The sequence below is a fragment of the Clupea harengus genome, chromosome 11, assembly GCF_900700415.2.
Source record: "Clupea harengus chromosome 11, Ch_v2.0.2, whole genome shotgun sequence".
Lineage (NCBI taxonomy): Eukaryota > Metazoa > Chordata > Actinopteri > Clupeiformes > Clupeidae > Clupea > Clupea harengus.
Window position 1 is genome coordinate 5,722,168 of NC_045162.1, and position 14,043 is coordinate 5,736,210.

The 14,043-nt window shown below is 40.3% G+C and overlaps 2 protein-coding genes across 4 annotated transcripts in view; both read left to right on the forward strand.

The window, feature by feature from the left end:
• Positions 1-11,068, forward strand: part of tlr18 (toll-like receptor 18) — a 13,082-nt gene extending 2,014 nt beyond the window's left edge. Inside the window, exons 1-4 of one of the 2 annotated variants that reach the window (XM_012817906.3) lie at positions 1-133; positions 5,893-6,881; positions 6,984-8,160; positions 8,515-11,068. The exon at positions 1-133 is cut by the window's left edge and continues 881 nt beyond it. In XM_012817906.3, the coding sequence (XP_012673360.1) occupies positions 5,899-6,881; positions 6,984-8,160; positions 8,515-8,862 (2,508 nt within the window). In that variant the 5' untranslated portion in view covers positions 1-133; positions 5,893-5,898 and the 3' untranslated portion in view covers positions 8,863-11,068. The remainder of the gene's footprint in view (positions 134-5,892; positions 6,882-6,983; positions 8,161-8,514) is intronic. The other variant, XM_031575638.2, reaches the window with a different exon arrangement.
• Positions 11,069-11,837: 769 nt separating this feature from the next.
• s100a1 (S100 calcium binding protein A1) lies at positions 11,838-13,827 on the forward strand. 2 transcript variants are annotated; one of them, XM_031576234.2, is made up of 3 exons: positions 11,838-11,933; positions 12,796-12,961; positions 13,048-13,827. In XM_031576234.2, the coding sequence occupies exons 2-3, from the start codon at positions 12,821-12,823 to the stop codon at positions 13,195-13,197; spliced, it is 291 nt and encodes a 96-aa protein (XP_031432094.1). In that variant the 5' UTR covers positions 11,838-11,933; positions 12,796-12,820; the 3' UTR covers positions 13,198-13,827. The 2 variants fall into 2 exon arrangements, with proteins under 2 accessions (XP_031432094.1, XP_012673452.1); XM_012817998.3 differs by having other exon boundaries at positions 11,852-12,007.
• Positions 13,828-14,043: the final 216 nt, after the last annotated feature.

Genomic DNA, 14,043 nt, shown 5'->3' on the forward strand with positions numbered 1-14,043 from the left:
GCAGTTCTGAAGCAACTCCGCATTCCGGGCAGTGATTTGACGTCACCTAAAGTTGTATCTGTCTGCCTGCTTGCCTGCCAGAAAGTACGTAGGGTTTGTGTTTTTAAGGGTCTTCTTGATATCGTAGTCAAAGGTAAGATTATTTTGCTGGACTCTGAAACATGTATGAAAACAACGCAACATGTCTCTAAGTATTGATTTATTAACCTGAGGTTAAACCACTTTAGTTCTGCGTTCCAAAACAACATCGAAACTCAGACTACAATTTAGGCTACAAATGTATTTTATGTACGTCCACCGGAGGCATTCTAGAAAACAATTCGAAGGTAATTGTTTTCCGGTGTACAGCAATGTGACTTTCTATCAGTGTGTGGGTGTGTAGTAGGCTAAATAAGTCAAGCTCTAACCATCTGGAAAATGACAGATCTGGCATACCAATATCTGCATACATTGTGCAATGAAACGTTCTTGAAATGAAATACAAAAAAAATTTACGCTTCAGAATAGTAGAACATATGCTGTGAAAGGTAGGATATCTCAAGAAAAATACCTGCTTGCATACCATGAGGAGATCTACACAACCTCAAACCTCTTGCTGGTTAATGAACAATGGGTGTGGATAATACTGGACTATATCCAAGCCATTTTTCTGAATGTTTGGAATGTTCAATAGCCACAGGTTTATTAATACAGTATCAAAGATAAAAGTAAAAAGGTCAGTCATGAACAAACATTACATTGTTCTGAAAGGAGGAGGATATACTGGCTTGCGGATGCGGACATGGATAACTGCGGACAACACAGATACATAGTTGTTCTTGTTACACTTTCTTTCCTGCTTTGTGTCTGCAGTTGCGCAGTTGGTGCGCTTGTAGCACAGTGGCTGCACGGTCTCGAAAAATTGGAGGGTACGCAGACGTCCACACAGAGAAACACAGAATGAAAAGAGGTGGGGGGAGAGAGAGAGAGAGAGAGAGAGAGAGAAGTCAAAGATTTCTGTGAGAATCCTGAAAACACATACCCAAGCCATGTAAAAAAAAGACTAGGGAAAAATGTTGGATAGGGTTCTGGCCAAGAGGGGGAACATTTGACAGCTGGCCCTAAGAGAAAAAATACAACCAGGGCAAGCTCCCTTTCCAGAACATGACCTTGAGGAGTTGTGTGGGAGAGTCAGCTCAGCTGGGGGGATGCAATCTTGGGATTGGATTTTATCTTTCAGCTGGGTCAACTGAGTCAACTGAGTCTGTCTACCTTGAAGGGTCCCATTGAGAGAGCATCACTGGATACTGTGGAGTTGCTAAGACTATCGGATTGAAAACTGTCAGATGATGGTGAATGACACCCTAAAAGGAAAAATGGAGGGTGCAGTCCGTAAGTTCCGGTGGCAGTCGACCTCCTCGGAGCAAGAGTGTATAGTGTAAAGTGTATATTCGCTATTGCTGACGGAAATGCAGGTTGTTGAATTTAGAACTTAGTATAGAAGAACTGATTATACTTAAGTTAAGTATTGTTCGGTATCAGTATCGTGGTTGTGGAGCAACCTGTTGCATCGGTGCAGATGAGATTTTTGAACTGGGGCGGGCGCTAACATCGCCTAATCAGCTGTGCAGAGTTATTAACTGATGATTGCCGCCTTACGTAGGGAGAGTGGTGGGGACGGATCGGGGTCACTATGAATCTGGGGGGGACATGTCCCCCCCGTCCCCAGTGCTATCTGCGCCCCTGACCTGTTGTGACATGATGTTTGACACGTAGGCTTAGTTGTTGGGTGTGATTATTTGAATGTGCCATTGAGAGGTTTGGCTGCTGTGGGAAGTCCCCAACCAGTAGCATCTTCTATAACTAAAATGCACCCAGGAACATCTTGGGTACAATTGAACTGTATAACAGTCTCCAGTTGGGAGCCCCTGTCCTGCTGTTGGAACCTCAGCACACAGGATAAGCAAGCAGATTAAAATACAATAACAATGTCCTCATTACATTTCTCTATCAGTCATCTATTTGTTACTGATGATACATGATATTAAAAAAAAACACTTAAAAAACAGAAATAATATTATATCTTCTTTTTCAACAAGTTCAACCATACACAAAGGCCTTATCCCTGTACCTCCTCACACACACACACACACACACACACACACACGCACGTGCACCAGTGGTGGAGGAAGTACTGAAGTTTAGTACTTAAGTAAAAGTACAAGTACCCAGGAAGATAAAAGTAAAAGTAAAAGTACTACATCAACAATCCTACTTAAGTAAAAGTAAAAAGTACTTACTTTTAAATTTACTTTAAGTATTAAAAGTAAAAGTACTCACGCAATGGGTTGTCTCTCAATGTCTAGGCTGTGCCATTTTGATAAAGAAATAGCTACTGGTAATAAATGCCTCTACAGATGTCACTACTAGTAATAATTATAAGCAACAACATTTGTTAATTGGAAAGGTTGGTGTACTTATCGTGCCTACCATCTGTAATACTGTTCACACTATATCTTACAATTCTGCGGATGAACTGTTATCTACCAGGGATTATTTGCAAAGTTAATACCATTAAGCCAAACCAATAAAGACACCATGTGATATCTTTAAATCTTTTATTTAATTGTAAACGTGTAAAAAAGGGAAACATGGAACATGAAAAAAAAATGTGATTGTAAAACTGGACAGAACAAGGCACGCTAGCTTGACATAGCTAACCTACCAGCTTTATCTTACCACTACGTTTAATATGAAGGTCCAATCATGTTTTTTTGATGATATTGCTGTATGTCAACATGCATTTCGCTAGATAACATTATAATATCATGTCAGTAAACGAATTAAATACATATATCAATATTCAAGTCAGGGACATTAACTTAGCATAGCAATCACTCTGCTTACCTCGATATGCTACTTTAAATTTGAGGGCGAATTATTGAAGGCTAGCAACTCCTTTTTTTGAAGGAGACAGGAAACGCATTGAAACCTCCAGGAGTCATTCTTGGGGCCTTTGAACTCGAACATATCTTTTAAATAGGGCCAAGGGTGGCTCATATCAGATGGCTCAGTTCAGGCCGACTCTGGATCCATGTTGAATAGGCAGTAGTCAGGCTGAATGTTCAACTATAACAGGCAAAGCTACCGCTAGTGCTGCTGCCAAACGCGCACTCTGATATCATTGGAGTTGATAGAGCCACCTGATTGGTTTAAACTTCCAAAACAGCAACGCAATCCATAGTTTTGTGTAGGCAACATTTTGGCGAAACTATGTTCATAAAATGTAAGGAGTAACAGCACATATTGTAGAAATGTAGCGGAGTAAAAGTATAGATAATAGCTAAAAAATATAATGGAGTAAAAGTAAAAAGTATGCACTATTATTTTTACTTAAGTAAAGTACAGATACGTAAAAATGTACTTAAGTAAAGTAACGAAGTAAAAATACTTCGTTACATTCCACCACTGACGTGCACACACACACACACACAGGGGCGGTTTTAGGCACGGGCGAACCGGGCAGCCGCACGGGGCGGCACTTTTTCATAAGACGTGGGGGGCGGCACGAGCACAAAAATACATCTGGGCCGCGAAGCGGTTTTCTATTATCTGTCATAATGTGTGTGGAATTGGCAAATTGGCGCCCCCTGCAGCTGCAGGCGCCTCTGCTCGCTAAGAAGGTGCCGTGGACAGATCCTAAGGGAGAAGGGGGAAGGGGGAAGGGGGAAGGGGAGGGGGCGCGGGGGACAGTTCACCTCTGGGTCTCCTAAATGGAACGGACAAGGGGGGGGACGGGGGATCCACTGTATAGCAGTCACACCTCGACTTTCTTCCAAATAACGCACATTCATAACATTATAATTACAGGCCTATAATTCCTGCACGTTTTCGTTTTTCTGAATTGTGTGAAATGGCTAATACAAATAGGTAATACAGAACGATTATGTGGTCACCAAGGGCAAGGTGAATTAGTGGAAGGAGACCACTGACTGCTTCAACTTATCCAACTGGTGAAGGTAGTAGTTAGCAGAGTATAGATAGATAGTTAGAAAGATAGATAGATACTTTATTTATCCCGAGGGAAATTGAATACATCTTTTACAGAGTAGTCTATTACATTATCAAGATAACTATTGAAGGATGCTCAAGTGGACAAGGTAAAAATGTGTTTTCAGTCAAGTGTAACTTAACCTAAATTCTTATTAAGGCAACCAGCTAATGTTGAGCACCAACAGAATTGTTTGCTAGCTAGCGTCAGCTAGCTGATTTTACCATAGGGTATGAACATGTTCATTCATCTGACACTAGGCTAAAGTGTTAGCCACAACTAACAGAATATAACAGCATACAGAGTACTAGTATAATCTTAATAATGAACAGGTCGATAGCTAGCTGGTTAGACCAAAGAAGTTCTTTATTGTTGATGATTGTGAAAAATGTAATAACATTTTCATTTCATTGCACAACTCAATTCTCTTCTCAGTCCTCTTGACCTGACCTGTGAAAGTTTATTTGGTCAAAAGCCTATCCTACCACTCTCTCATAGACCCATAGATACGTTTCCTGTTATTGTAGGCAATAGTATTACATACTTGGCAAACTGTTTTTTTTGCATATTTTTTCAATTTGCCATGTTTTAAGGCATCTAAAATTTGGAAATCCAAAGTGCCGTAGTGTTTGGGAATCAAAGTGCTAATGTTGCTTGTGAAGAGGCAGAAAAACAGTCCACTCCTGAGGATTCACGCTAGCATTGATTGAACGTCATCAACTACAGCATGTTATTGGCAAGCTGCAGTGAAAAGAGCTTTTTATTTACACCTTCAGTTTCCTGACTTTGACAGATTCAGGAACAGTTTAGGAAAGCTTTGCTGCTGCTTTTATTGGTTAGTTTTACATAAAAAACTGACGTGTTCTAGTATGTATATATGTTGTTCTTCAAGAGTGTACAACAATCCTGTCCTCGCCGGCAGTCTCTTCTCCTATCTGTATTATTAATTAAGTACGTGTAACATTTATTCATGGATAGATCGAATGCTAAGACAAACTTCCTCAAAAGACACAAATAGACTATTGTGAATGGACGTTCCTCCTGCGTGACATGCCAAGTTATGTTGTGCAATAGTGAAGACACTCATTGTGTAACAGAGTGATTATTTAACTATGAGGAACTCTTACATGGAACAAGGATGCCTTACTTCCATGTTGTGGTTGTTCTTGACTAGCAGTTATATTGCCAAGAGTCTGTCAGCTCATGACAAATAATTGTTGTATAGAAAATGAAACAATAAAAGCAATGGCCCCAAGTCATAAGCATTTGATTGAATGTGAGAAAATCCTTTCTATGGGTGGAGCAAAGAAAACATCAAGTAGCTTGATTGCAGTATTTTATCGCACATGTTCAGCCTATTGCTCATTGATTCCATCATTATTCGACTTGGCCTGTTCTGATCTTGTCATTCATCATTATCAGTAATCATAAAATTGTAGGTATAAAATCTCAACAGCTAGATGTACCTTTCAAGAGTGATGAATTGTGTTAGTAAGTAAATAAATAAGTAAGTGATAAGATTAGAGATTAAGATTAATTTGATTAATTAGATTAAGAATATCTACAGTCGTGTTAGTGGTCCTTGGCTTTGTGTGAGAGTGAACCAGTTTGTGGTGGATCAGGTGAGATACAGTATGTAGCCATGAAATGTGATCCTGACTAAAGTTAGTAGAATAGAAAATTAGTAGAATTACATCTTTTTTATCCGTGAGAGAGTTGTGTCTAAGCACCATCTATGCATTTGCTTCCATCATCAAGATGAATCCAGAGAATGTTCCAGAGAATGAGTTAAAATTGTATTTCGAAAAGCAATTACTCAGCTAAGTCTAAAACATCTAATGAATATTATATTTTCTTCACAGATCATCATGTTGGGCTTTACGTTGACTGTGGCTGCCATAGTCACCTCTGTACTGAATGTCCATGCCTACATATCAATCCAGCAGACTGAGCTCAAGCATCTCTGCTCTGTCAGTGATGACCAACGCAGGGCTGACTGCCGTGGGCAACACCTGGATCGTGTACCTAAGGAAAATCTCCCTGTTCCACTTGAGGAAGTGGATCTCTCTTACAACAGCCTTCAGAGGATCCACAGCACAGATTTCTCCCACCTGCCACACTTAAGGGTGCTAAACCTTGAGTATAACAACATCTCTGCAATCGACAATGATGCTTTTACGTTTAACAGTCTTCTGGAGGACCTCAACATTTTCAACAACTCTTTGGCGGTCGTTCCAAACAAAGCACTGACAAATCTAACTAGGCTTCGAAACCTTGAGATGTCAAATAACTTTTTTGGTGAAGTGGCTCTTGGGGATGTTTTCTCCACCTTCAGTGGCCTCCAAGAACTATCTGTTGGTGGACCCTTTGTCAGAGAACTAAAGAAGAGCAACCTCCTCGCCTTAAAAAACATCTCACTGTTTAAGTTCGCCTTTAAAAGTGGCTCAAGTCTCTTGAAGTATGAGCCAGGCTCTTTAGAGTGTCTAAAGACTAACAATATGTGGCTTGACATTGCCATGGACAATATACCAAATGTGCTGAATGCAATGCTAAATGATTTAGCGAGTAAGTCCTTCTATGCTCTTCGCTTCCGTAACCTGTTTGAGTTTCTTTACTACACAGGAGAAAATGACATTTTTCAAGGTTTGAGGCACATCAGAGCACAACAGTTAATTTTTCATCGTGGGAAATTTAATGAGAACCTGCTAAGGATGGCATTAATAAACATACAGCAGAGCCCCATTAAGGCACTTGGGCTATTTTTCATTGACTTTGCCCGCTCTCCCACCTTTGTTGATAGTGGAGCAGGATCGAGTGTGACAAATCTAGCCTTAGATCGTCTGGTCCTTTCGTATGTATGCCATCATAATCAATCATACTTGAAATGCATTAAAAACACAAAACATGTGATCTTGTACTGTATCTTCAGCTGAATGTCTTTGTGTCCTCACAGGGATATAAGCAACCCGGACATTTTACGCTTCGACTGGCGTTTCACATGGTTCAACAAGATACGCAGGCTATCGATTTGGAACATCAACTTCAATACTGTGCCCTGTGATGCTTGGTTGGAAATGGGTGCCATGGAGGTTCTAGATGTCTCCAACAACCAACTGAAAGACCATTACCTCATCAACAGGAGATGTGATTACGCCGGCACCATGCCAGTGCTTCACACCTTCAATGTCAGCTTCAACCAACTTACTAGGCTAAGTGACTTTGCATCATTCGCAGGGGAGTTTAAGAGGCTCCAGGTTCTAGATGTCAGCCACAATCAACTCCAAACAGTTGATGCCAGTGAGTGCAACTGGAAGCAGAATATCTCCAAACTGATTGCACATCATAATGCCTTGGTGGTTACCAGTTTGAGGTGTTTGCCCACAACAGTGCTTTATCTGGATCTCTCCTTCTGCAACCTGGATCAGCTTGATACTAACTATTTTCTAAAAGCAATCAATCTAAGAGAACTCCTACTCAGTGGGAACAAAATCAAGTTCATCCCTTTTGGCTGGAAAAGTCCCAATCTGCAGTCCTTGTCCCTAGACGGGAATTCCTTTGGCCTCATAAGCATGAACTCTTTCAAGGACATGCCCAGCTTATCTACACTAAGAGCGGGAAATAACCCATATCACTGCATTTGTGATCTGCACACTTTCATCCAGAAGACAACATCTGACAGAAGAGTGAACATCACTGACTGGCCAGGAAATTACAAATGTTATTACCCAGAGCACCTGGTGAACACAATGATGGCCGACTTCTTCCCTGGCCGCGTAGCTTGTGACACCAGGCTTGTAATTCTCATCAGTGTCATCACTACTGCTTTTGTGGTCTTTAGCATTGTGCTAATGTGCTACTTCTTCAATGTGCCCTGGTACACCAAAGCAACATTCCAGATCATCAGAGCGAAGTACAGAGCCAACAAGGAGGGAACTAGACCGGAGCAGGACTATGATTACCATGCATTCATTTCCTACAGTCACTCGGATGCTGAGTGGGTGAGAAACCAGTTGTTGCCATGCCTAGAAAGCAGCAGGCCTCCATACCGTGTTTGTATCCATGAGAGGGACTTCACGCCAGGAAAGTGGATCATCGACAACATAATTGAGAACATCGAGAACAGTCTGAAGGTGTGGTGTGCATCAACACACAAACATTAAACATAGATACATCTTCTCAGTCTCACCTATAACGCTCTCAGATAGTAGTATAATATGTTTTTATCTACTTCTTAAATCATCATCATCATCATCATCATCATCATCATTGTTTTTTCAGGGAGAATTGACTGTGATTGAGCACAGGGCTCTTTTGCAGCAATGCCCTGATTGAGGCTACATAATACATACTACAGATGAACAATAAATAAACAAACAAAACAAAACAGACAAAATAAATAAACAAAACACATTAAACAACTCAGAAATTAAGTATAAAAAAAATGTAATTCTATTTTTAATGGTATGTTTTGTATCTTCCCCTAGGTTATTGTTGTCCTTTCACAGCATTTTGTAGACAGTGAGTGGTGTAACTATGAGCTCTACTTTGCCCAGCAACGAGCCATTGGTAAAACTTTCAGTGATGTCATCCTTGTTGTGAAAGAGCCCATCGACCCAAACTCCTTGCCAAGCAAGTATTGCAAACTGAAGAAAATGCTGAGCACCAAGACCTATCTGGAATGGCCTCAGCAACCAAAGCAACAGGTCTTCTTCTGGGCACAGCTCAAGAGTGTGTTGGGCAGACCTAGTCCCACCCAACACAGGCCTGACAGCAGGCATGGCACCCCTACTGGGAGTGTGGTGTCTGTCACTGAGTTGGCTCAGTTAGAGTAGGCATTCATGGGACCAGCAGAGCAGGTTAAGATACTGTGAAACAAAAGATTTATGCCCTCATTTATAAAATTATAGATTTGTCTGGTCTTTTCATAGACTGCGCATTATATGGGGTGCCTAGTGTAACATACCTTTTCATTTTGTGGACAAAAACGCTACATGCACCTCTAATTTTTTGGACAAAAGCAACTCATTTAGTTCACAGAAGTAATTGTAAACTTTATCAAATAACTTTACTGATATACTTATTTAGCCTATACTCGTGATATGTGGTGATGTGCGTTATATTTCATCTGGGACTGAGCTTTATTTCGTGATATCTCTATTGGGCGTAGCTGATTTGCGTTAGCTTTGCGCATTGGTGAAAGGATGAATATAAATGTGCATCTTTTTCCGCCTAGAATTTTTTGTTCTTGCCATTGCGTATGCACATTTAACCCGTTACACATGTTTTTTGTGTAAGTAGCAAGCTTTATAAATGAGGCCCCTGTTGTTCTGCCAACATATGACTTTTCCTGCAGAACTGGTTTTAACTCTGGGAAATTAAACATCTGCTGTGTAGGTATTGTGTTGCGCTAGCATATGTAACGGTCTCCCTTTTAAACAACGAGTAATGCAGCACGTTTTCCCAGTGGCAACCAGCTCACATGTGTCGCCAAAAAGCACCAGGAAACTATGTAATCATTCCCAGTCTCTTGGGCCCTCCATCATCGGGCCCTTTGAGGACACAGATGCCATTCATGTGGAAACTCCCAGACACTCAACTGAGGAGTTGGAAGTGTTGAAAGGTGACAACTCAGTGGCTCAGGCAGGATATCTCATGTCACACTTGAAATAACAAGTGAGCTGTTGGACAGGCATCCACCACTGATGAGAGCTTAAGACTTCATTCAACTGACACCAAATGGATGAATTCAATCCAGTGCTCAGGAAAGACCCATGCAGCGTTGATGGCAGATCACAAGGCTAAAAATAGCTCTTCCCGATTCCATACATACCAATGACTTTTATTTTATTTTCTGTAGAAATTTCTTTGAATTTTGCCTTCAGTTGCTGTTGTGTTGTTAGTGGTGGATTTCCTGTTGTTATTTTTGTTGTATCATTGTGTGTGGTATGCAGCTCTGTTTTGAAGCAGGGAAGACATGTCTGGTCTTGACTTGCTGGCTGCTGGCTGACAAGTCCAGACCTGCTCACAGTGGAAATGACCAACCCATTACAGAATATTCTGTGTGTATTTTGCCTATGTCAACAAACATCCAGTAGAGAAAGCATCCGTGTGTGAATAACACAACCTTTAGCTAAATCCAACCATATCCTCTCAAACGGTTTATGCTCTGGACGCAGACAGACTCGACTTTTCTCTGACCTAACCTTCCTTATTTTAGTCAGGCATAACAGGCAATCCAGTCAACAATACTAAATAGCATGAAGAGTGAACACTGATAATAAGCCTTGAAACAGTGTGTCAACCAGGCATAGTCTAGAATTTACTCCATCGTAATTAAAACAGCAACTCTTTTGTAATCCAGATAGGTTGACATGAGAGGTCTCCATTTCTGGATGGCGAACTGCAATGTGAAAATAGATACAAGAACGCCTTTTTTAACGTGAATGCACTAAAGACATTTATTTTTTTAATAATTGCGATTCAAAATGATCCAATACTTTTGTTTGGGGATCTATGGCTGTGTACATCACATCATCAGATATGCTAACAATTTTATAATGGAGATTTATGTTCGTACAATGTTAAGCTTCATGTTTTACCTCAAGATGTTTTGTTGGAGTCCTAGCCTGAGAGTCCTAGTCTATGCTCTGACTCCTCAGGTGAGGCTTGACATGGAGATATTTCCCCCCCATTTTCTGCATTGACTTGTGTTCTGCAACTATCACTTGTAAACGTTCAAAGTTAGGGTAAACCTGTATCAATGTAGTCACTGTTCAGACAAACAACAGAAGTAAATTGTATTGAGATTGATATCCATCCTCTAAATACACCATGAAAGTGTGTTCCTGTATCTTTGCCATTAGAGGGCAAGCTATTGGGGGTTAATCTCAGTAAGCCTCCTGCTGCCATTTACTGTAATTGATTTTGATGGCCAAATCATGTTTGAGGCAATGGGCTACGTTTTAATTTTTTATTTCATTTGTCAATTGAATTAATTATTGGCACTGTTTCTAAATAAAACTTCAATTCATATTTAAATGCTGGATTCTGCCCTCCTCAGACTACATATGGCACATAACCAAATGTTATTGCATACAAAAAAAATGGACACTGAGAGTTAACTGCAGTGGAAATGATCAAAGACCGTTTTTTTTTTATTACACTGCATCACATTTACCTGGTTGGCGCATATGGCCTTGGCTTGTGCCGTAATTAGAGATGGCATCTTGAATTTCCAAAACAAGGGAAAGGTTGGTGCAGCCTTTCTGGGTCACAAGGGTAGACATGATGAAACCAGACATCCCCTGGGGACGCTTTTGTACACCTGGAGCGATCCTTAACAGTGAGAGCTGTATAGTCGACCATCACGGAAACTATTAATGATGCGTGTCTGAAGCGCGCTGGAGCGTTACATACAATAGACGTATATTTAACTTGTAAAGGGAAAAACACCAACATTTAGGTTAAAATGACTAATACATTTAATCGAGAGACAAGACTGATGCCTCATGCATTTCAATAAGTAATTTTTGTTTTATTATTATTTGTAAACAAGTGCATCAAACATATACAGAACATGAGCATAAACACGAACAGAGCCGAAAAGAAGGGTTGCAGGCAGTGGATTACACAAAGCTGAAAACAGCACATTGTATTGGCCTTAGAGTAGGTCTAAAGGGTTTAAGTGGGTTTTTATGAGTAGACAAGTACAGTTCGAAGTAAAAAACACGGGGGTCTTTTTCATAATAATTAATGAAGCATAGATCTGTCCCTTTTACAACACATGACGCAGGTCGACTCAGGGTTACCTGAAAGGCAGATGGCACCTGCGCACCTGTGGTAAACGTCGTGTGGACGTAACCTACGGCAGGGAGGAGGCACCTTGTGTTGATTCCTTGAGCAGGTGAGGAGCAGCTTTATATTCAGTTGGATTCCACATACACGAGTCATTCTGCTGTTAGTCTACGCTGTACTGAGGTAAGTTTTCATATAGCTAAACCTATATTTCCCCGAATAATTAGACTGGGTGGAGGCATGGGTATTCGGAGCCCTGAAATTGAGATCCGGCTTTTTTACAATACGAAAGATTGTATCGATTCTGTTACATTTAGCTATATACATGAGATAAAGCTATTTAATATGGGTTTATTTTAATTGATTATGTGGATTCTTTCATAGACCTTGTGCTTGTCAAGTTTAAGCAATTTGCTTTTAACTGCAAGGAGCGAAAGACATCGTTTAGCTTTTATGAGCGGGTCTTCACTTCAAACTAAATTAGTTTCCCTTCACATTGTCTTATGCAAACTCATTTGTATAAAATGGGGTTTGGTAGCCTACTGTGAAAATGTATTTAACTATTATGTAACGTGTGTAGAGTTGGCATTTCAAATTGATCACTATACTCTGAGTGATGTAGCATTGATTGTTATATGAATCCTTTGTTCGTTTTGGCAAGACCTAATAACATCGTTTTGCTAATGGATGTACCAGTTCAACTTGCACAAACACAAAAAAGATGACATCCATAATTGATGAAGTTTGGTCTGCTTATTGAGGATGTCAATGTAACCGATATTTAATAGGCACAACTTGGCCTAAAACGACACCAAATATAATCGAGAGGACATTTGACCGTGTAACTGTGATCTGAATGTTGTGCTTCGTTAATCTTATGGTTTAAAGTACATTTTTCTTAGCAGCACCACTGCTAACGTGTGTGGTTTTAAAAGTTCACAAACGTTAACATGAGGGCCATTTTCACACAGGATTGTTCACGGATCATAAAGAAAGATGGTATCCCTGTTGGAAAAATCAATGGAGGGCCTTATCAAAGTATTCCATAACTACTCAGGAAAAGAAGGGGACAGACACAAGTTGAGCAAAGGCGAGATGAAGAGTCTGTTACAGGGAGAACTCAGTGACTTTCTGGCGGTGAGTTAAACAAAAGTGCGTCAATTACCCAAAGTTACTTTACAGTCATATTCTAACTGGTCTCCATCTTTCCATTCCATCTTTAGGCCAGTAAAGACCCAATGGTCGCGGAAAAGATTATGTCCGACCTCGATGAAAATCGTGATGGAGAAGTTGACTTTCAAGAGTTTGTTGTGTTGGTTGCAGCACTCACTGTTGCCTGTAATGAGTTCTTTATGGAGAGTATGAAAAACTGAGTCCTTGCTTTCTGGCCCGTTTTTACACGAATCACGAAAACAGGTGTTTATATCTTTACCAGTAATTGTAATGTGATGACCAACATGTTTGTTACAGTCTTTTCAAACCGGATGTTGCTAATACCACATTCATGTGGGAGACCAGTGTGATCCAATAATTATTTCAATGTTTTCAGAGTATAACGTGATGCTTCAAGTGTATTTGGAATTGTACATCTATGGCTAACAACTTGTTGAGTTTGTGGCAAGTTGCAGTAAAGGACTTCTTTCCCCTCAAGACTATGAATGCTTTCTATTTGTATCAGGTATGACCAAAGCACCTTTTACTCCCAAACACACCGATTAAATCAAAGCTGCAAGGACATACTCAGTCAGGTGTGCCACTGGCAGAACTACAGTCTATTATTTAACCTGTCACTCATGTAAAACAACTTTCGTAGCCCATACCTAATTGTAATTTATAATGTCAAGCAGAGGCTTGAAAGAAATGACGAATGAAATGGATCCTTGTACACGACATCTTGCCAGGGTTTTTAAATACCACTTTGGCGGTACACTTCAAACTCAAAAGCCTATGCGGCAGTGCTGATTAGTATGTACAAATAAACCTTTCCAAAATCTAAGAAACAACCTCCCAGGGCTGCTCTTTGTTTTATTTATAGGTACATCATTTTCTCACCTCCCTGGGGGACAGAACTTTCCATGCTTTCTATCTACTGGATATGCCACTGCAAAACAAATGACTTGACCCCCAGGCAATAACATTTCAAGCACAATTTCACCTTCAACACAGAGCAGCTCAGAGAAAGTGAAGGACCAGACATCTATAGGATCAGATACCACAGT

What these genes read in the sequence shown, in the direction of transcription:
- s100a1 (XM_031576234.2), top strand. Translation starts at nt 12,821, where the DNA reads ATGGTATCCCTGTTGGAAAAATCAATGGAGGGCCTTATCAAAGTATTC. An exon ending in AACTCAGTGACTTTCTGGCG is followed by an intron (nt 12,962 to 13,047) that starts GTGAGTTAAACA and finishes TTCCATCTTTAG; the next exon opens with GCCAGTAAAGACCCAATGGT.